The 24,059-nt window shown below is 39.1% G+C and overlaps 1 protein-coding gene across 1 annotated transcript in view; it reads right to left on the reverse strand.

The window, feature by feature from the left end:
- The window catches only part of pvrl2l (PVR cell adhesion molecule related 2 like), a 241,628-nt gene that overhangs the window by 50,246 nt on the left and 167,323 nt on the right, over positions 1-24,059 (reverse strand). Inside the window, exons 2-3 of the mRNA XM_042506359.1 lie at positions 15,001-15,113; positions 9,896-10,139 (exon numbers count right to left, since the gene is read on the reverse strand). Of these exons, the coding sequence (XP_042362293.1) occupies positions 9,896-10,139; positions 15,001-15,113 (357 nt within the window). The remainder of the gene's footprint in view (positions 1-9,895; positions 10,140-15,000; positions 15,114-24,059) is intronic.

Here is a 24,059-nt window from a genome sequence, read left to right on the forward strand (position 1 = left end):
ATTATCAGATTATTATTTAACATTCATGGTTCCCAGAGGATAAAGTCTACTGACTCTGGTGATCCACTAACTTTTCCTTTTACATCACCATGAAGTTGACATTTTTGTTTGTTAGTGAATACTATTGTCCAGCTGTGCCTCTCCCTCTTTCCTCGTATTTTCTGCTCACTTGTGTTTCTTCCGTCTGTTACCGTCTGTTCTCTCTCAATCTATGAGTTTATCTGGGCGTTGTACTCTGTTCTACTCCTGCTGTTACTTTAGTGTATTTGTTTCACACACTTAAATACATATTACATGAAATTAGAAAAATAAAATACACAAGGGTGTGGAAGAAACCTTTCATGACTAACAAATAAAAAACACACTGAAAGGACATACGAGGGGTTAAATGTAAACAAACAAAATCACCAGTACCCTTTAAATGTGCATATGGGCGCTGATGGAGCATTTGGTCTCAAGGTTTACTTTCACTACTCTCCTTTTCAGCAGACTAGGGTTGTGTACCGAAACTCATTGCCGACATGATATAGGTTCCCTTACAACCAGTGCCAACTGGACCAAATCATAGCGCCGATTTCGGTGCCTTATTTTGGTTTCTCATGTCCGTGACAGATAATGAGACAGAGAGCGGTTGCAAGTGGGAAAAATGGAGAGAGCGAGCGTGCGCCTGCTGATGACAGTGAGGCTGCAGCGTCCGGAGCAGAGAGTATGAAGTTCAGTATCGGTGCAGTGTGTAAACAGTTGAGGCTGTTTGTCAGGCAATAAACACTACAACTCCTTAACACCCGAGCCAGCGTCCCATGTCTTTCTCGTCACCTGCAGGCAGTTAACACCTATATTAACATCTAAGTTAGCCTCCCAGGCTCCCATAAGGTGCACTGTTAAGGCGGACCAGCTGTTCTCATTGTAGTGACCGTTTCAGACATGCAGTGTTTACTGGGATTAAAGGTGATTTTGAGGTATGTCTTTCGCAAATATGAGACAAAGGTCAAGATCACAGTGACCTTGAGCTTTGACCATGAAAATCTACTTAGTTCATCCTTAAGTCCACCGGAACATTAATGCCAGATGAATAAAACGAACACAACTACAATAATTTAACACTAGAAAGAAACTAGAAAGGTGCTATAAAAATGCAATGCCATCCATACATTTAAATCCATCAACTACAATTGGCACCACCAGTGATCAGCTGCATTTTTAACATGAAGTAAAATCACCGAACAATGTGTGGTAACACTGAAAATGAGCCTGACATATTGGGATTTATCACCACCGGCTGGTGGCACATATCAATGTTTCCTCCTCTCACTCCCTAAACATGGATTTATTCACTGCTGTATCCTGATGAAGGCAGCCAAGTGATGTATTTTTTTTAAAATATATTTTCTACTTGCTGCATACATTAGCCAAAAATCAATAAAGGCTTCTGGATCTTGTTAAATTTTTTGGAATCCATGTCCCGCCAGCTGCCCAGGTTTGTAAACATCTTCTCTCAGCTTGACATACTGCTGCTGAATATTTCCAGACATTGTTGTGGAAAACATCTGTTTGGCTCTCTACGTCTCCTCAACTGCTACCAATACATGAATATTCAAGGAAACACAGGAATAGTTTATACTGCAATTACTGTGCTGTGTGTGTTGTTTTGACAACTCATTATTGGCTGCTGGAAATGTTGACAAAATGCATTAATTTAAGCTTGAGACTAATTTAACTAATTCAAGCTTGAGAGCACTAGCTAAGTGCCTGAAATGTAGAAAGAAAAAAAAAGATAATTTCCAATGTCACTATTGTTATGCAAAAACTAAAAGGTGAAAACACATCACTTTGACTTCTAAACCTCGCTCAGACTCGCCTCTGAACACGGTTACAAAAAGCCTTGAGGCCTCGCATTTCAAGCCCCTTTGTGCTGCTGCATTTAACTGCACTTTGACTGATTCAGTCAAACTTGAGGGCAAATGTAAACTCAAAGGCATTTTTATTCTTATTTTCTACCTTCTCCCGTCTCTTATCAACAACTAAACAATATAAAGGATGGAGGATGCTGTTCCAATTCACCAAGGTTGTTTCTACATGGCGGCATTTGTTATTGTAGTTTCGGTGTATCTGCTGACTGACACATTTTCAGTGTATGAGGAATGTCTCTTTATACTTGTTTTGTTTAGGTTATCTCTCCTTAGCTGAGGATGCCAGTGACTCTGCAAGTCAAGATATTTCTATTTAATTAAGATATGGTTTTGGAAAAACACCAATAAATATGCTGAACAAATAGCGGCTGTGGTGTGTTTTCAGGCCTGGAACCTAAAATGCACGGAGCGCTGTCCTGGCAGGCCAGAAGGGATTAGTTCTATTTAACTTTCTCTTTAACCTTTATTCACCGAGGGGAGGTTTGCTTCGCACACATGATTTCTTCAGAGTGAGACCCTGATCCTCATTCTAGCACATTTTTTCACCTGGGAGCTGACCGGCAGGCTAAGAAACACATTCTCACTGCTGTTGGCCGATGAGCAGCTGACTGAAGCTATTAGGGTCATAATGCTTTACTAAGTACAGACGGCAGATGTGGAGGAAGAGGAGATCACTACTGGATCAACTACAGGAATATATGGAAAAAGCAGGTTTTAGTCATAGAAACAGCTCTCAGATGCAGAGCTTTCCCACATGCAGAAACTAGAAATACCACCACGAGGTTGTATGTCACCGCACACCACACAAGTTGCACTTACAGTTTACATCCATGTCTGCAAAAACATGGAGGCTTCACACACATCTTCACTACGACAGCACAGAAGATCTCTACAATCAGCACCGTTTCAAAGATATTATCATCAGGTCAGCATGTCTCAAATGTCTCCTGGCTGAGTGATGGCCAGAAAAGGTTTTTTTGCAGAACATTATATCACAAAATCATATCAAATGGCAAACATTGCAATATCAGAAAATATTGTATCATTGTCCATCGACATTGATATGATATCGTTTCATGACAAAACCAGTGATATACACCCTAATATACTATCAAACATTTCACACGATTCCTAGCAGGACTACCTCCTCCATCACTGTAACAAAGTAGTGACATTGTGGGACATAAAATCTCTTCAACTTCATACTTGCATAATTTAGTATAACTGTTGGCATTTTTTAGTACTTTTTATAATTGTAATATATATTCTTTAACATGGTGGTTCATGTACATAATAAATAGATAAACACTGCTAACTTGTGTAAGTGACACAACATTGTCATTTTTCTAGACTGAGCATTAGAAATGCTTGGAAAAAGAACAAGGACACAATCAGGACATGGCTTGTGGATAATCTGCATTTCAATGTGGTGTTTTTCTCCGTTGGGCTTCAGTGATGTTACTTTGCCAGAAAAACAAAAATCTGTTTGGCTCCACCCATTACATTCATCTCCACCCTTGAGTTGTTTCTGTTGGTGAGAAATGTTTGCAGAAGCCTCACTCCAATCTGCCACTTATCCACTCTGTTGATCCGTGGACTCCAGCCAGTGACCCTCCAGTCTGCCGTCCACTCGTCCAACCTCTGGACTCCCACCGTCTCCCTCTGGACTCCCACCGTCTCCCTCTCCAAACCCAAAACAATGAGGACAATTTTTCACTCTGAGGGCTATACAACACTTATGACAGGCTACCGATCTACTAGACTCTCCCTCACCTGCAATTGTATTTCCGTCCGGCTGGCTGCACTATATCCAATATGATGCAGTATAATTGGCTACCATCCACTTTGTATGGTCCCCATCCAGGAAAATATTGTATCAGTCACTGCCAAGTGAGTGATTCTTTATTCACACCCCAATAAGTGGTAATAAGATTGGCTGGCGGTGGTGCTGTATCCAATAAGTTATAATACGATTGGCTGTCAGGATTATGTATTCATACTTAAATAAGTTGTGATATGATTGGGGTGCTCGTGGTTCTATATCCAATAAAATGTAATACGATTGGGTGCCAGCAGTTGGGGTTTCAATAAGGTCTAATGTGATTGGCTTGTATGGATTCTATATCCAATAAGGTAAAATATGACCGTCTTCCAGTGACTTTGAGACACTTAGTTTGCCAAGTACATTTACATGGACCAGAATCCGTCCCAGAGAGCTTGGCACAGCTGTAACTCCAGACAAAAGGCGAGTCAGTGAGCTTTCCAGCAGGTATTTCCCAGTCTACCTCTGCTTCGTGCCAGCAGCAGCAGTTTAGGAGGCTTAGCCCACATCCATCTGCCAGCCCGCCAGAATATCGCGCTGTGTTTTCTCTGCAAGAAAGCCAAGTTCTGCATCTCCTGTGTACTCTGTTCTCCGCAAGAGAAGCTTCCAGAGTGGATTCTGCATTGTTGTGTAAAGGTTTACTTTTAAAAACTACTGGGGGAAAATGTTACAGGCCCAGCTGTGGGAAAGACATAAAAAGGAATTGTAAAACATTTCTTTTCATGAACCATACTGGCTGCACCAACTGGGGTAATGAATTTATTTTAATTATTGCCTTTTTATAGTGTCAGTGACTTACAGAAGAGTCTATGTGTGTTGTTTAAATGTAGGAGATAAGAAATCCCCAGACACACATTTGAGCAACAAATTGAACATACACAGCGTCACCACACCTGTAAGCATTCTTCCTTTCACAGTACAGCGACCAAAATGTTATGTAATTGCATCCAATTTGTGCAAGAAAAAAAGCACTCCCACATCTCAACCTGCTGCACAAAACTTACACGATAAAGAGGTAAAAAGCACCAGGCAGACTGCATTAAACTGCACAGAATATGAATTCAATAAATGCTCTGTTTCAGTTCAGAGTGCATTGTATTAGATCCTCCCCTGAGCACGCCAGTATGACAGGAGCTTTGAATGTATGAGGTCTTTATCATACAACCGCTGACGCTACGGGCCATATACTGTAAGCACAGCACTTCCATATAACAATCAAGGGAACTGTTGTTATTCACATTCAAGCATGAAGTCTCCTCAGTGCTGTAAACTGCGAGAGAGAGACACCAGGCGTCTGATTCCTTTGTAAGCGCAGTGCAAACGGGAGGACATGTGGGTGGATGAATAACACCAGCTGTCTGCGATTACAAACAGGATGTGTCCCCTGCTAACAGCAACTAAACCACTCAGTTCCAAAAATCAAGACACTGAGGTAACTTTAAGCAGTTCTCCAGATTCCACATGCTGGGCTGTGTTTGCTAAATGTTTGCAGTGGTTCAGCCTGTTGAGAAGTGGGAATGAAACTGTGCAGAGAAAGAAGTCAACAGGTGTGTATGCGTGTGGTACTTTTCCTAATGCTAATTACATATTATACAAGTTATTATTTAATTAGGGCATGAGTTTTAAAAGTGTGACGCTGTTGACCCCCCGCTCAGACAAAATCAAGACAAGTGCCGCAATTTTCAATGGCCTAGGTTCTTTGTCTACATGTCCACAGATTTTTAACACAGGGAAAATATCTTTGTATGTACTGATAAAAGAGAATATTTCAGGAATATAAGAACCACATGAAAGGGAATTTCTGAGGTATATTCACAGTATGTGAAAAAAATATTAAGAAATTAGAATTACTGTGACATGGCCTCCACGCAGCAGTCGAGTTGCACTGACAGTTTACATCCACCTAAACACATAAAAACATGGATGCTTCTCTTACATCCTCCTCCGGCAGCCCAGAAGATCAGCACAGTTCAACATTTGTGTCACCTAATTCAGTATCTGGACAAATGTCTCCTCCTGTTCCTGGGATGTGATGCTGAACAGCTGCCAGAAAAGTGTTTTTGCATAACATTATGATGTCATAGTTGACCTCTTGGATATAAAATGTCAAAACTTGATTATTTCCTATTTGACATCTGTGGTAAATGTCATCACATGGATTCTTCAGTTATGGTCAAAAACATGTTTTATGAGGCCACAGTGACCTTTGACCTCCAAATTCTAAATATTAGATTCTTGAGTATAAGTGGAAGTTTGTGCAAAATTTAAAGGTGTTCCCTTGAAATATAGAAAAATATGGCATTCACAAGCGTAAGATGGATGCAAGGTCATAGCTGTTTGTGTCAAATTTGTAAAAGTGCCTCATGGTGTTCTGTAGATATTGCGTTGGACTTATGGACATCTTAAAAACACAGTGTCACTGACCATGGCTAACACTGGTGCAGAAGCATTATTATTATAATTCTTTTTAAGATTTTTTTTGAGGGGGGGGGCATTTTTCCTTTATTCATAGTACAGCTCGAGAGAGACGGGAAAGGAGGAAGATGGAGGCAGTATGACACACAGCAAAAGGCCGCAGGCCAGAATCGAACCCAAGTCGCTGCAGAAGCCTCAGCTATATGGTTCTGTGTAAGTTCTTTGTCTTAATTTTATCTAGTTAATAATTATAATGATTAAGTTTTAGAAGTGAATTCAAAGTGAAAAGTATAATGTTGCAATGGAGTCAGTGAGTCGGCTACCTTATTTCTTTACATTTTGACAGATTGGTACTTTTACTCAGGTGCCAACTATGCAGACTGACACTGGGACTACAATTAACACCTCGCAGTCGTATACCTCCACCAGCTAGTAAAGTTCCAGTTTACATCTATGTGTTTTTTGGCAAAACAATGGGTCCTTCACACACATTTTCGACTCAGCAGCACAGAAGATCTATACAATCAGCACATTTTCAAGATTTTGTTATAATTAGTGTATGCATTCTTGAGTTATAGCCAAAAACGTGACCTTTGACCACACAATTTGAGTCAGTTCATCCTTGAGGTCAAGTGGACATCTGTGCCAAAACTGAAGAAATCGCTGCAGGCATTTCTGAAAAAACACATTCATGAGAATGGGGATGGACAACCCAAAAAAACATAATGGCTCTGGCCACAGCTGTCACTGGTCTGGGGACATTAAAAGAAGTCTGTTTTTATGACAGCCTTGTCTTTTTTATGACCTGCAGGCTTGACTCCCTCATCTTTTTTAGCTTGTTTTAAATAAAAGTCAATGTAAGTCAAACTCTTCATGCTGAAATGCGTAACATTTTTTTTTTCATTTTTGTGTATATTCAACCGTTTCTTTTGATGCATGGACATCAGTTTCTTACTCTGTACCGTTTATGATGCATTATCTTCTATTTTATTGTTTGTATGTAATCGACCGGGACCTGACATGCAGCTTTGCTGCCTTCTTAGCCAGGTATGCATTGAAAAAAAGATCTCAGTTGGTTTTTACCTAGTTAAATATTGATTTTAAAAAATAGCTGTCACTGTTTTCAGTGTACCAATAGATGTAGACACAACTATCACTGGATTATTTCAACGCTGAAGAAAACTTCAATATGTGATGATTCTCAGGCGCATTCTGGAGATATAATCAGTGTCTTTTTTCTGATTTCTAAGCGGATTAGAACATAATGATCCTCAGGAAGTGTAATTCACACTGAATCTAAAAATATGTAGCACTGTTCTGTGTGTTCCCATTGTTGTCGGCACGTAAGCCATCACTTGTCTCTCCTCACGCTGAATCTTTGCCTCACACATCTCTCCCTTTGCCCGCTCCCCTTCAAATCTCCCCCAAACCCCCTCAGGAGGGACAACTCTAGTTTGAAAACCTCTGAACTAAATTTAAATGCATTTAATTTTACTTTTCTCATCTTAAATTCCACCGATATGAGGGCTAGAAGCTTGATCCAAACATGCAGCACGAGTCCATCTTGACAACTGCGGATTTTAAGTCACAATAAAAGTCAGAATTTATGAGAGAGAAATATGATTGTATGCCGCTGCTATCAGCTACATTTACATGCACAAGAACAGTCTATGGCGAGATTATGTTAATCGCCTTCATCTGATTATCACAATAAGTGTCCTCAAAAGTAATTAATTCAGTCGTTTGGGCGAAACAGATCTAACTCTAATTAAAATGAAATTAAGTGTTCAGCTTTGTCGAGAAGGTCACATGAGAGGTTGACCCTGATGGTGCACTTGCGTGCAGAAGTGACAACATAATGGCAAGCTATGGTGGCAAAGGCCAACATCTATTCAGCTCCTTTTATGCTAAACCACTCAACAGGATAATTCAATGTACAACACAATGTTGTGTAAGGAAGTCAGCAAAGGCAGCGGAGGAAAAAAGACATAACAAGACACTGGTCTGGATCTCACTGTGCCAGAGAAGTCTCTCACTAAAGTAACCCAAATATCAAATGAATCCATATAACCTCCAGTTATTCCTTGACAATACATCGATACCAGTCAGTCATTTAAACCCTCAAAACCTGAGTAAACTGCTTTGATTTAAATCTCAAGCTGTTGCATGAGCTGCAGGCTGTTCTTTGCATTTTTGTATCGCTCATTCGTTATGCCACCACCGCTGACACAAAAAGCAAACAGCTGATCAAAAGACTAGCCTGCCCCAAACTCTGACCAACTCCATTAAAACATTAAAACTAGGCAGTGCTGATCAAATAGAAATCGAGACTATGTTAACGCACTGCCTATTTCTGATTGATTGAAATGATTCAGAAATACATATATATATATATATATATATATATATATATGTATAGATAGATAGATAGATATATAGGTGTGTATTCTTATTTTTTAATGGCCTGTTTAACTATAATAGCAGGAAATTATGAGCAAGAAGTAGGCTCCATACTACTTTCTGCACATGGAGAATCGGGATCAAATGGTAAAACTAAGAAGCGCTGATGAAATATGATCCAAAATTCTGTTACTGAGTTGCATATTTCGCGCCTCAAATGTTTTAAGAAGCAAGTTTTAGCTTACCGTTTAACTCTAACACAAGATTGCTGGCTGCCATTGTTTCACATGGACCAGTCCACAAAATGCCACTAACCAGCTGGAGCGCTCTGGTGCGGCCCAGTGCATTCTGGGAGTTGTAGGTTTTCTATCTCTTGAGCAAAAGCGAATACCACAGTCTTGTTTCTCAGTTCTTTTCTGGTCACGTAGAACCAAATTTAAAAGTATTTGCATCTTTCTACTGCATAAACAACCTATTTTTATGTGAAGGCCTTTTGTATAACAGTGAAATCCTTCTCTATACACTGACCAGCCACAATATTAAACATCCATTACCTTAATGAGACTCAACATGAAAGTCTCATCAACAGAAGCACTTCATCTCTCCAATTCACTATCCATGCCTTTAAAGATATAAAAGACAAAAACTCTGGCTCAAGTATTTCCTCTAATGTGATTTTAATAATTACAATAATTTACTAAAACAAAGTTCGCCAATATCATGAGTAAAACAAGCTCAAAAACATGTTAGCTCCACCTGCACACAGACGTCCACTTTATCTTACATCGCAGACTGTCTGCTGATCAAATCCAGTGCGATACTTTGCATGTAGTGCCACGTCTGAATCTTTCTCACCTACGTCCTTTGTGCTTCACTCTGCATCTAACCAGGACATACCCCGAGAATACTCTGCAGTGCTTTAAATCGCTTCTTCTTAGGGTTTGGGTCTGATGGGAACCTCTTTTGTAGAAAGCTGTGATAAGCAGATGGCTGGGGAGGCGCCTGTCAAGGCCAATGTAGCAGAACAGCTTTTGAAAGGCGGTTTGAAGCACAGTCCTGTTTTCCAGGAAAGTGTAAGTACTGTTGACCTTTCGTTGCTCTAACCCTTTAAGGTCCTTGTTAGATAAAAACATGAGAAGTTCTCAGCTATATTGGAAATATACAGCAGCTTTTGTTTGTTTTCTCTTTTCTTTTGCGCTTTTCACCTTTGACAGAGGAAAGCATAGAAATATGGGAGAGTGAGAGGAGGAAGTGTTTAACATACAACAAGGTGGAACCCATGAACCCATGCGTAACAAAGTAACAAGGTTTATTTAATGTTACATGGACATCTAAGCTCTGTACTCACCAAGCATGATGAGGGTGGTGGTCCCTTGTTCGTTTCCAGAAGGGTAGGTGGCGTACTCGCAGGTATATCGGCCAGCGTCGGACATTTTTAGGTTAGAAATTCTAATGGACGGGTTCTCCAGAGTCCTGTAGAGGAAGACGACTCTGTCTTTGAAGGACAAGTTGGGGAAACTCTGTCCATAGATTGGGTGGAATACAGCAATGTTGTCCCTCTGACCATCAATGGGCTCCCATATCCAAGACACCTGGTGGGATTAGAGAAAACAAGTGGGAATGGTTTATCAGTTTTGTTATTTTTTTATGGTGGATTTTTTAAAAATGAAAGATTCAGGCGTGCAGAAGTCCAACTTTAAATTCAAAGGCAGAATTATGAGATTCATGAACATTAAGGAGCTCTTTGAACAACCATAAAGTAACGCTTCACCCTGCTAAAATTTCCATTTGGTTTGTGGTGTTCAAAGGGACAAAAAAAAAACAAAAACAAGACATTTGAAAAAATCAACAGTAATGTCTCTTTCCAGAAATCCTGACTCACTGAAAGGGAAACAGACAACTACTGCAAAAAACAAAAAAAGATTTGCATATTAAGCTTTTGAAACCTAGGCAGTTTGACTTGATTTCTGTCAAAAACATGGGAAGAAGGCAATGAGGAACTTTAAAAGAAATGAGCCAGATAATAGCAAAAAATTGAGAAAGAAGTAAAATAAAGCTTCCTGAAAATTAACAAAAAACAAACAACAACAACAAAAAATGGGAAAGTCAAAACAATAAGGAAATGACCTGGAAAAAAAGCTCAAATATCATAGTCATTCTAAAATAAATAAAAATAATTTTAAATAAGCCTATACAATTATTATACTTTAAATTTAGTCTCTAGATATTTTTCCATTGCACAAAAAAATTAAATCTACATATTTGTTAAAATTTGCCATAACACTTTGCTTATGATTTAAATGCTTAATTATCTATGAAAATCGTCTAAATACATCAAAAGAAAAGTGATGTCAATTTAGGTCTCAAAAGGTTAAATTGAGCCTAAAACAGGGCTTTATTAACTTTAGACATACCCTTTTATGGCGCAGACAAAAATAAGCTATTAAAAGAGAAATTATTGGCAGATTCATTTATTTATAAAGCCTGTGTTTTGAGGCGAACGGTATTTAATTCTGGTGCTGCATAGTGATTTAGTGTTAGCACACATGACTGTACAACGATTCAACGGTACAAATTAGGCTTCAATCAGTGCTGTGTAGTGAAAATTACATCTTTTAAATTTGTTATTATTTCATCTTCATCGTTGTAAGATTGATGTTAATGTGTATTTTGAGGTACATCTAAATTTTTGGAATGAAAAAAATGCAATTATCAAACAATAATTTGTCAGACTCCCAGCAGCAACTCTGAGGAGCCCCAGTTAAAGACTCAGGATCTAGACTGATAAATATCCCTACAGGTAATAGAGAAAAAAATTAAAATTAAAAATTGAAAAAAAAAAAAGATTTTTCTTTGAGGGAGAGTGTATGAGTGTATGTATTTTCCTTTTAATAAACAGACACTTCAACTTCAAAATGAATAAATAAAAATCATATTCACAGAAAAAATTAAAATATACATGCATATTCATATATACTTGTATGTACACATCAGAATTTCAGACATTTCTTTGGACAGGTTTAAAAATCTGCGCTGCTCTTTCTTCCTTGATAACAGAAATAATTTCACTTAAAGTAGCAAAATGTCAAACTCAATTAAAGCTGTCTGACTAAGGAGCCAAGAAGCTATTGCAGGATGAAATTAAAGGTCGCAAACACTTTGGCAAGGATCCTGTTGCCATTTTAAAAACATTATTTGAGAGAGAGTTCTCTTACAGGCTTTTCTTCCTATCATTTCTGATACGTGGAAGATATTGATAGGAGACTATCACAAGGAAGAGTGCTGTGATGTTATAGCAGATTGATTTTCTTTTCTCTCGAGTTTCCAGAGTGACAGCGTTAAACACAAACTGCTGGCTAAAGTGGAAGGCGAGGAAGGAGGGGGAATAAAGTTCATCAATACACATTTAGCAAACATCTATGAAATTTATGACATCTGGAGGAACGGAGAGAGAAACTAGGGCTGAAGGTTGCAGAGAGGATGACGGGTTGTAACCCAGGTGTCAACACAAATTAGTACCTCCCTCGTTAGCTATGGTCTGCAGAGAAAATATCAATTTACCCGTCTGCAATTTCAGTTTTTGTATGTCAACAAATTGCTTATTGATTCCATCCACAACTCAGAGGGTGCAGACTACTCCAGGATCAAACTGAACCGGCATCTCATGGCGTTCTGCTTTAGTCTACTCGGTGTGTGATATCAGAACAGTTAAGGTGGTGTCAGATCAGTTGTCGTGTTACGTTTGATAAAATAAATTCACTTCCAAGGAGTCGGAAGTTAAAATGAGACGATCTGTATGTGAACATGGAGCTGGCAATGACAAGGAGAAACACATTATATTTTTAATAGACCTTCTGCTCAGAAACTTTTGCACTTTTAAGAAGTTTGATATCAATTTAATCTGTTTTCTGTGCAGACAATGATACAGTGGTCCACGATGCGTTTAGCTTTACTTCAGAACAAAGACTGGAAGCAGGGGGGAACAAGATAACGTAAGCGATCCGACAGCATCTCATTAGTTGAGAAACTAACCACAAATACATCCAACAACCTTGTGTTTGTTTTTCAGAGTAACAAAAGTTTGTGAAGCTGGAAACTTGACCACAAGAGCAGGACTTCATGCTGGAACAAAGCCCAGCTGTTGGTGCACAGTTAATGTATAAAACTACAGTGTTTGAAATATATGTGTAACAAAACAGATAGTTATATAACACCTGAACTGGACAGCTAAGTTTGAAATTCATTTTCCCATGTTTCCACGTTTGTGCTAAGCTAAACTTGAACTTTCAGCAAATTGAGGCAATTCCTTTAAAAACATAAGAAAACAGGCAACTGGCAATTTAGGAAGAAATATTCCATGAAGTGCAAGAAATAAGTAGATTTTTTAAGGATTTTTTACAATTTTTACAATATTTTTACAATAAAAATAATGTCACAGAATTACTATACAAATTAAGCACTTTTTCCACTTTTTTCCTACTATTTTTTTTAGATAATTAAGTACATTTTACTAATTTCATGCCAAGTTTTGGGCAATAATTTATTATTTTGTTGCTCATGGCCTTCTTCTCAAGTTTTTGAAAGAAATAAAGTCGATTTGATGAGGTTTCAAAATATTAACAGAGAACACCTAAACAACATTCATAGTGATCCACTGTACTGAATTTTGGAAAGTTAACTGTGTCCCCCTGCTGATTATCTAACTTTCGGAAGGCTAAAAGGGTCAGTGTGCTCCAAACTAAGTTTTTATCAGATTGTCAACAGCAGCAGCAGCATCGGCTGCATCCCACTGTCCAGCTGTGCAGAGGTGAGAAAGTGTGCACGGTATGAAATTTTCTCTTAAGCTCTGTTTTAACTACCCTGTATGTACACACAAGTACAGCACAATAAATGCCATTCCCCCTGCTTCTACGCTTGAGCTAAGCTAAGCCAAACACTTCTGGAGCTTCTTCTGGTGTGTGCAGTCACCAAACACATATTGCTGGTCAATAATTAACTCTAATGTATATGTATTATCTATTTTGATCCTGTGCAAATAGTAGTAGTATTTCTTTAAAACACAAAGGAAAAAGGCAATTTTCAACTTGAAAAAAGGAAACAAAATAGCAAGAAATTAGCAAAAACATAGTTTACAAAGTTACCTGAAAATTTACTTTAAAAAGTCTAAGTTATAAAAAAGATTAAAAAAAAGGAAATAATAAAATATTAATAAAAAATTATGTAACACAAAACCCACTATTTTCTTGCAATTTGTAGACTTTTTCTTAGTAAGTTGCTTTTTGACTCTTTTTTTTAAAAGAAATCACAGGGTGCTCAGGGTCCAGATCTTAAAGTGATGTGAAAGCCAAGTTAAAAGCAGTATAAAAGTAATGCTGCTAGGTTTCAAATGGTTAAAAACTTGTTAAGCCACTCTGCAATAGTCTGATGACCTGTCCAGGTTTTACCCTGCCCCTTACCCAAAGACTGCACCCCCAACCCTTAAGAGGATAAGAGGTTACCAACAATTAATGAAAATCTGAACTTTTTAAGCCACAGTGGTCAAGTTTTTCTACGCAGGCGAACAGAAACACACTTAATGACTTGCTTTCTGTTTCTAAAACTGGCACATATAAATGGCAGTATAAAAGACAGTAAATTATTTACTAGAAACAGGCAGCCGTATCGACACAGAAACTAAGAAAAAAGCTTTGCAAAACATATTTAGCTGCAAAAATTCAAATTCAGTTTAAATGTATGCTTTATTGAGAATATTTTTTTCTGCTTTACCTGTTAAAGCTGTTTCAGTTCTCCATCTATGCCCTTTTTAAAGTTACCAGACTCCACTGACATTTTAACTCGCTGAGTACAGGAGCTGCTGTCGACTGCTGCCTTGATCAGCTAGTTCAGCGTTTCCCAAACCTGTCCTCCAACACCACCTGTTCTGCATGTTTGAGATCTCTTTCTGCTGCAACACAGTCGAATTAAATGGTCACCATATCATCAAGCAGCTTCAGGGGTTAATAATGAGCTGATCATTTGAACCAGTGGGGAGCGATCTAAAACATGCAGGAAAGATCGCAGCAAAGTGGTGCTGGAGGAGAGGTATATAAGGGGATATAAAGTAAACATAAATTAGGATTAATAGTTCTATTCTATTTACTTTCCTTTTTCAAGGCAATTGGTTTCCAAAATGTTTTAGGTAACATCAACATGTCTGATTTTACAGTGTAGAATGGCTGTTTCCCCGTGCGTCAGAGTTTTATATAATATGTGCCATTAATTTCTTGTTATGTCTGCACAGGAAAATGTCACACAAGAGAGCGTTACCTTTTCGACCTCCAAACAAACCGCTCGTCTCTGAAAATGACTTCACTCCATTACACACAACTACCTTGTCAATCTGAATTTGACATTCTGAGCTCTGGTGCATTCAAAGCAACTAGAAAAAAAACAGCATATTTTCCATATTCCTACCTGTGTGAGTTTGGTTCGGCCACCTCCATCGACGAATTCGCAGGTGAGATCAACAGACTTGTCGGGATACGCCTCCAGCTCTTCCTCGACTCGCACTTTCTGAGCCCCGATACCTGGAGGCAGGCGAGAAAGAGATGGAGAGGGAGATTATACATCATCCAGAAAAACCAATATTGTTTGAATAATTTAACATGTTTGTTTGTACGGAAACTAAAAGAGGGGCTTGAGCAAACAGAGAGTGAGAGGGAGAGGATTGAGAGAGAGAGAATAAGTGAGAGAGCATTCTGGTAACATTGAATTATTAGTACTTCATTATGAATCTGATATTATTTAAATTAAAGTGCTGTGATTAATGTTTTTCCCTCCCACTCTTTGTGTTTCTGTCAGAGGGATGCATCAACCCCCCTAGTTTGTCTCAACGATAAACAAGGTTATAGAGAGGCGTGAAGGAAACTGAAAGAAAATGAGGGGGAATTAAGAAAGAAACTGCGAGAGAGAACAGAAAAACTTCTTTCAAGAGACAGAAAAAGAGCGTTTGAATCATGAGCCTTTGATAACAAGCCTGAGGCGGCTTCTTAGCCAGCTTTCTTCAACTAGGCCCTCCTCATTACAATAAAGCTCGTCTACCAGGAGGCATCGCTAGGGGGCGAGCCTTTAGGAACACCGCAGCAGCTGGAGTACAGCGTCTTTAATTTGTTCGCAATACTGTGGAAGGCACCTGTAAGTCTTTGCATGAGCATGAAAAACACAGCTGAGAGAGCTCGGCTGGTCAGCCGGGTAGCTGCCCCTTCCGTTCAAACGTAAAACAGAGATGAAAGGAGGCTGGTCCGAGTCGAGCGCTGTCTCCACTCTGTGCTCTACCTGCTGGCCTGCAGGCTGTTGCAGAAGTTTAAATTGGACGAGTGGAATGACTTTTCTCCACATCGGCCTCAGACTCTGCTGCCGAGGCCCAAATCATGTGTTTCAAGTCTTCTTTTGAGCATACACTTTCTCTTTTTACATTTTATAAGAGTGCAGCTATGATTTTTTCCCCCCAAACAAGAATCAGTGCTGCTACTGATCCTGTCAGGTCTCTTCACACAAATACATTCAGGAGAGCCGTGCTTCCATATAATCTCAGATGGATTTGACAAATAAAGGTGATGTAGCTAAAGATGCATTTGAGCTTTCAACAGAAACTTGGACTAGTTTGCATGTGAGAGCAGCAGAAACTCAAAGCATTCTGCCAAACTAGAAGTACTACTGCGTGGTTGTATGCCTCCGTGCACCAGTCCAGTCCAGTTTCTTTCAGAGTTTACATCCATGTTTGTTAAAACATTGATCACCAGGAGCCCAGATAAGAATAAAGTGCCAGTATAATGCACAATACACAATATAAACCACACTGTATATAGGTGTATAACAAGTACAGAGGATCTAAAAATCTGTCTGCCGAAGGAGTGAACAAACATTCAGCATCCATGCTGCTCATGGGTGAGCGCCTCCCATGAGAATGAGACAGACACAAGGTCATGGTGACCTTGACCTTTAGCCTTTAACCACAATCTAATCATCATTGCATCTAAGTAAACATTTGTGCCAAATATTTTTAAAAAATCCCTCAAAGTGTTTTCAAGATATTGTTTTCACGTGAATGAGACAGACAAGGTCACAGCGACCTTGACCTTTGATCACCAAAATCGAATCAGTCCATCCTTCAGTACAAGTAGAAATTTGTGCTAGATCTGAAGAAATTCCCATAAGGGTTTTTTGAGATTTTGTGTTCACGAGAATGGGACGGATGGTCGGACAACACAATATCATAATGCTTTCTACCACCGCTATCACGGGCGCAGAGACATGTAAATGAGATTACGAAAGCGCGGCTAGATACTTAAAACTGGATAAAAGTCTCATGTTGTGTTCATTAAAAGCTCTTCAGCAGCAAACTTGAATTGTCCTGCCTCTTAGCAGCGTCTCTCTTTATGTGGATTAGTCATCAACAAGAAGCTCTCTACCAGTAAAACAAATCACAGCAGCTGTACCATGTTAAAAAAGGCATATATTTAAAACAAACAAATTTCATCTGCTGTATTAAATATGCTGCAATTAATGAACTCTAATGAACTTGTAATCTGTTTTATTAGAAGGAGGAGGAGAGAAAGTGACTGAAAGAGAATAAGTAATAAAAACAAAGGGGAAGGATCAGAGAACTTGTAATCCTCCGTTAATGCAATCAACTCCAAGTCCAGCTGCTCCGTGTGTTTGTCAGCTCCTATCAAGTGACATTTTTAAGAGTCTCTGATTGTTCGTGCCTTGGAATCGAGTCATTTCGCTACAATGAGCCTCATCATCAACCCTCTAGATGCTCACTCCAACACATAATGATGCTTTTTACTTTTCTCCTCTCAGTGGCTCCTGCTCCTTTAACCGCTCTCTGTTTGGCACTCATGCACTGATCCAGACCCCTGCCACGAAACCCCCACCGACCCGGGATCAAATCCCACCAAGGTCTTTTCTCCACCGCCTCCCCTCTGCCCTCTCAGCCAGCCTCTGCGCCTATAAAGATAAAATTCTTGCAGGGAGCCGGCCTCTCGCTCTCCACACAAAAAAAGGGGATAAGCATTCGCAAACTGCGAGCTAGCCTCGGGTGGTTCCACAGAAAAAGCCTCTTAGTGTGTGAGGGATTGATTAGGACAATATGCGACATGCCACAGCGTGGAGGTGAATGGGGCTGGCTGGGGTTTAGCCTGCAAATCAGCTGTAAAACACAGTCACAAAGAATGTGAAGTGTGAGTTGCAGGGGGAGTTGTTTTGGATTTACAGCGTGTATGCACCCACGTGTTCACCCATGTGGGCAGGCATGACTTCTGTGTGTGTGTGTGTGTGGGTGTGTGCGTGCGTGAATGATTACTGTTCATCTGAGTGTGTGCATGTGCATAAATCCAGAGTTCATACACATTTTTATCAATAATTGTCCCTGACTTTAAGGCAAATTTTAAAAAACATACATTCTCTGACCATCGACGCTTCTTTCCAGTTCTTCTTCATTACTATATTACAGCGTTTTTAAATATATATTGTTTAAAGAAAACAATGAAATAAGAGAAGCATCAGAACTGAATATTTACATATACCTAAGGGACCGATCATTATTTATGAGGTGAGAGGGGGTGGTGCAAAATGAGGAAGACACATTAAAAAATTTTTGAAACACCCTGGGGGTGGAGTTATGTTTTTTTATTTGGTTTAGGGGAAGGGCATACAACTTTAATTGTATTTTGAATTTATTTTACCACCAATTTTCTGGTGATTTTTAATTTTTTTTTTTTTCTTCACGAAAACATTTTTGGCCATTTGTGGAGGCTTTTGAAGAAAAAATATGGTAATTTTCTTTCTTTCTTTTAAAATTTGGGGCAATTTTACAGTTTATCACAGCCAGAAACTGTAAAAACAGAAATTATTGTTTCAAATTTCAAATGTTCATTTAAGATGTGTTATTTTTACAGGTTTGAGAAAATAAATGTCATGACTTTTCCAAAATCTTCAGGGTATAGTTAGTTTTCATAAACCTTTCCAGGCATGAAAATTGCTATTTGCAAATTCTGTGACTTTTCCAGGTTTTTCATGACCATACAAACCCTGTAAACCAGAGAATCGTGTTGTGTGAGTGCATACGAGGCCAGCTCAGCCATTGAACCACATATTTTACCCTGGAGGACACAACGGGCTGTCAAACTAGTTTTCCATTCCCACTGTAACACACACACACACACACACACACACACACACACACACACACACACAAAACACATATAGCTAGAGTTCAGTAAGAGTAAACATGATTAACAGCAAAAAGCCAAAAGTTCATCTCTGTCTCCTTTATCTACTTCCTTTTTCACTTTCTTCTCCTCCTCCTCTATTTTTTTCTCTCTGCACAAACACACATTAATTCCCCTCAATTAAACACATCAACACACGACTCCCGCTGTTCATAAAGAGGCAGAAATGCAAATACACATTCACACCAGACAGTCTCACCAAAGCTATGAATCGCATAAAGCTTTGGGATCTTTATAGTGGTCAATGAAATCTCGTCTTCTGGGATGCAGGAGGAAGATATGACAGTAGAGAGGAAGAGGTGGATGATGGAGAAAAGAAAAAAAGGTTAAAGTCTTAAAGCAGAAGAAAGAGTGAAAAGGAGCCTTAGAAAGGAGAGGAACGTGAAGAAGAATCTGTGGGGAAGGATAAATGCAACAGAATAAAAGAGGAACTCAGAAAGAAAGTCTGGTTTAAAAGAGTAAAGTGACAGAAGGAATGACTAAAGCAGAGAGAGACTGAAGGCGATGGAGCTGCAGGGGGAGGCCGGAGGAGGAAACGGAGAGAGATGATTTAAAACCAGAGAGAGCAGAGAAGAATGAAAGGAGGCCACAGAGTGGAGACACTGTATGAGATATGACCATAAAGAGATATAAGAAAGGAAAAAAGGGAAACACTGAAAGAGTGAAAAGGAAAGGGAGCAGAGAGCATGAGATCGCATCAGATATGATTCATTTCCTCAGAGTCTGGATCCAAAAAGCCCCGTGGAGACCGAGCCGACTCGCTCAAAGAGACGAGACGAGCAAAGTGAAGAAGATGAAGAAAGTTTTTCTTCTGACTGTTCCTGCAGACCTACTTGGCCAACGTGCTCACAAAAAAGTTGCCACTTGTGGGCGTTTTGTTGGGTGTTGCTTTTGGGTTTTTTTTGGTTCAAGCATCCAAGCTCATAGTTTGTTGTTGTTAAACATCGTACTCACATACTGGGTATGTTTTAAACTTTAGTGTTTGGGTTGTCTGAGTTTACACTATAGAAAACAATATGTATGTCTGGAGAACATCATCTGGCATTTCATGTTTTACTTGAGCTGAAAGGAACATGACTTTAGGCCACCTTAGCTAAAGTTAGCAGCTTAAATACTTGAAACAACCAAAGTTTGCAGATATGAAGTATTTTTTAAATTTATTTTACTGGGCTGCTTTCAATCCAAACTGGTAAAATAACACAGCAGAATGGCGGCAGATTTGAGATGCTGCCAGGAACATCGTAATATGAGGACTACGAGGGCAACTATAAGGTGGACAGGATGGGTCCAACAAACCCTGCACTTTCATGTGGGAGTCCGGTGTTTGCTTCCCGTCTGAATGTCATGTTTTTTTTCTACACCTCACCACGTGCCTCTTTTTACCAAAACATAAAGTCATAGAAAGATGCCTAGAGCAAAATATGTAGACGCATAAGTTCACTGCAAAGTGGCAACATGTGATGACTTCGGATGAGCTGACATCCAACCAAACTGACATCCAACCCACAGCAGAGTGGATGGTATAATCCTGAGTTTAGATTAACCCTGAGTTAACAATGTGTGTGGGAAAACGGGGTGAGTTAGGCCAGGATTAACCTATAACCCAAGGCTACGGATAGCCCAAGCTAAGAGAATGTTTTAAGAACATTTGTAAGAAGAAAACTGTATTAGTAATTTGTACAAATACAGCAGAGTATAAATATAACATGGAACTTCATCTTTGTTAAGAATAAATCAAAGCTTTCGTGGATCATTAACCAAGCATGTAATATAACTGGTAAAACCCAAACTCCGCTGTCAGTACTTCATATCCAAGCAGCTGAAAGGACAACCAATCACATTATAAAAGATCCCACTTACCCTCTGCATAAGTCTTTCCACCTACTACCATCTGGCCGCAGCTATTTAGTCCCCTTGGCCAGGATAAACACTAGATAAACCCCATAATTCTCACTGTCATAAACATCATAAATAAATGGTAATGATCCACACATCTACATAAACACATTCTGAGTGCAAATTATTTGTATTAGGTATTTTTACTCTTTTTAGGAACACATGCTTTATGTTTATTGTCAAAGTTTGTTCTGCATTATATGTTGAGTCACATCTACGAGGATTTTCTGTCACGACTGTGCAGTCTCTGCAAATAAATACACCACCACACACTTTCTTGACGACTGAAAACAATTACTCTTGAATGAGTCAAGACATTGCTTTTTAGAAAAATCCTGCAAAGTGTACCGTAACATAAAGCCTGCATTATAAACTGAAGGTGTGGGGTTTAAAAAAAGTCTGCATGTTGGTGGAAAAGAAGTCGAATAAAAGATACAATTGCATTATTATGGGAAATGTTGGATCCACTGAAGCTTGACCGACACTAGCGACAAAAAGTCAAGATATCTCTGCTTCTTCGATTCTGACTACATTTTTTTGTAAATCTATTGAACTTATTTAAATGCAGCACTAACTCACAGGAGCATCATTCTAAGACTCATCGTTTTTAACAATTTAAAGCACTGCTTAAAATGGATCCTTTTTTCTTCATTTTTATTCCCACACACCAAAAAAACCCCTCTCTTTTCCTTCTTCAAGAGGAGGCCACTGTTCAAAGTTTTCAGTAATCAAGGCAGCTCAGAAATGGTTTTTGAATAGACCTTCTTAAGTGAGATATAAATGGGAGAAGGCTCAACAGAGCTGCTGAGTGTGCTTCAGATCAGGCAAACACCCTTGAAGAAACGAAAAGTAAAAGGAAACTAAAACCAAAGTTCAATGACGAGACGGCGTTAATACCTATATTTTTGCTCTGCCTCTTGATCCACAGTCGCGTCCAGTTATGTGTTTTTCCCTGACTTCACTGAAGCACACACTTTGAGGATTGTTACCGATAATTGCTGGAGGCAAACTTTCTGCCCTGTCAAATCACATGTAATTGATGACTGTGGTTATGCTTTGTATTTTTTAGTAGTCCTGCTATCAGTGAGATTGGTGTCACTATGATCCTTATCTTTCGGTCCTTTCAATTATTCACTCACAACCCCGACGATCCTACAATTTGCAGCTTATTCTGCCGCTGCGCTCAATGGAAGTCACTGTGGATTGGAGCATCGGCTGAACGTAAATGGAAAGTCAAAGAGGGGAGGCGGTTAAATGAACAGCCACACTGCATCCCTCCTGATGCACCACAGAGAGATGAATCACAGTTAATTGACATTTAGAGGCTTGTGGCATTTGCCTGTTTATGCGGAGCCTCCTTATGTAGACAGGCACGCAGCGTAAGCGTGAGGAATATGCTGATGGGTTGCACACTCACGCGCATTAACATCCAAATCACATACTTATAGAGAACAGTGAACCAAAGCTGCTTTGTTTTAAAGTCATAAATTCAACAAAAACAACAAAATAACATCAGTATCAGTATTAGCTATGGGCCAAATCGTTATTTTAAACATCTGTATCAGCCCAGAATTTCACAATCAGCGCATCCCGAGAACTGTTGATTTTGGAAAGCAGGAGCTGCTGCATGGAGAATTATTGTGACATAACAGCAGAGAAGAATGAAGCTAATTGTTTTTCTTTTCTTCCTCTCTTCAGTATGCAGTTATCAAATTATTTCAGACACTGTATTTATTGTGAACAAATTAGACTAAAGACCAAATAATAGAAATTAAAGTATAAAACATGGGAATGCGATGTCAAATTGAATTGGTGTATCTATTATAGACTCGAGCAGCACACTGAAGCATTCACAGTCTGGAGTGTAAAAATGAGAAATCTTGTTCTAAAAATGACTCATCCATATATGGTTAACATTTCTGCTCAATTCTGTGTTCATCCACGAGTGAAACATCTGTCTCGGCAGAACCTGCGGGAACACGGGGTTAACTGTGTGATCACTTCACTTAATCATTTCTCTGTCCTGCAGCTTTTGTCACTCAGGTATGAACGCGGGGCTGAGGTGAGACGTAGCAGCTTCGGTGGAGAGACAGCTGTCGAAAGCGTTGAGCGATCGAGCATAAATTAGGCTTAAGGCCACTAATAAAACTGTGCTGCTAACAAGGGACGGAGGAGGTCTGAAAGATTCATGCAGCGAAAATTTTAATCACAGTTACTTGTCACTGTGTGGCTTTTGGCATTGTTGTAATTTTATGAGAAGAATATGAAGACAAAAGCATTTCCTCATTAAGTGGCAGTAGGAGGAGGAGGAGGAGGACGGTACAGAGGACAATTATAAGTCCACACAACTTTGTGAGACGCCAGAGATGAATGTTAGAAAACAACATTTCAATGATGAACGTAGGCAACAACAACATCTCTCTCATTTGTTTCGTCTTTTAAATTGCGTGTACATTGCTGTGAAGATTTTAAGAGCACTTCAAAGCCTCCCTGCAATTCAGGCAGTCTTGAGATTGTTTGTCCCTGAATTTATTGTTGCTGAAGATTAAACTTTCAAAAAATTATTCTTTTCAAAGGTCCAAACTTCAGCAACACTTGTAGCATACAAAACAACTTTACTGTCAGACCGACATGTTTCGTCCTGTAGCCTTCATCAGGGTCATCCATGAATTCATAAACTATTTGCGAGCAGCAGAAACAAGCTGCTTACACAACACTGACACACTGTCTTATTTTAAGTTGATATGGCAAACCTAAGTAAAAAAGAAAAAGTTGCCTATTTTCACATCCAGCAGATACAGAGCAACTTAAGCATTCATTTGGAGTGTCGTAACAGGCCATCTGATGAATTTAACCCTTTTACTATGTTCACTTTTTGGACCCTTTGGAATTGTTGTCAAATTGACCCGGGACATTATTAGGGTTTTAAAAGCATTACAGAAAAGAAAACAAAAAACAAAACATAAAAATCCTTTAAATATATTGTCTTTATCTTAATTCCCATTCAAATTGACCCGACCTTCATATGAGGGACATAAATGTGTTCAACCTGAATCTCTATAGCATTAGCTTATTTTTTTTGTTAAGAAGAGTTCCACAATTTAACCACAACAATAGAAATACACCTCCTTTCAATCTCTTTTATAGCTTTTGGTAAGTTGTTATTGCTGTTGTTTTTTAATTCACTGGTTAAGTTAGAAAAAACATTATGGTCTCCAACGGGCTTGCCAAAAAGTGGCAAAGCAGCGTTCCAAGTAAGTCAGGCCATACTATGACACAAAGTCACCTCACACTGTCTCTCTCTGTGTTCCTCGCTCTCTCAAACACACACAAACACATACC

The sequence above is a fragment of the Plectropomus leopardus genome, chromosome 18, assembly GCF_008729295.1.
Source record: "Plectropomus leopardus isolate mb chromosome 18, YSFRI_Pleo_2.0, whole genome shotgun sequence".
Taxonomy (NCBI): domain Eukaryota; kingdom Metazoa; phylum Chordata; class Actinopteri; order Perciformes; family Serranidae; genus Plectropomus; species Plectropomus leopardus.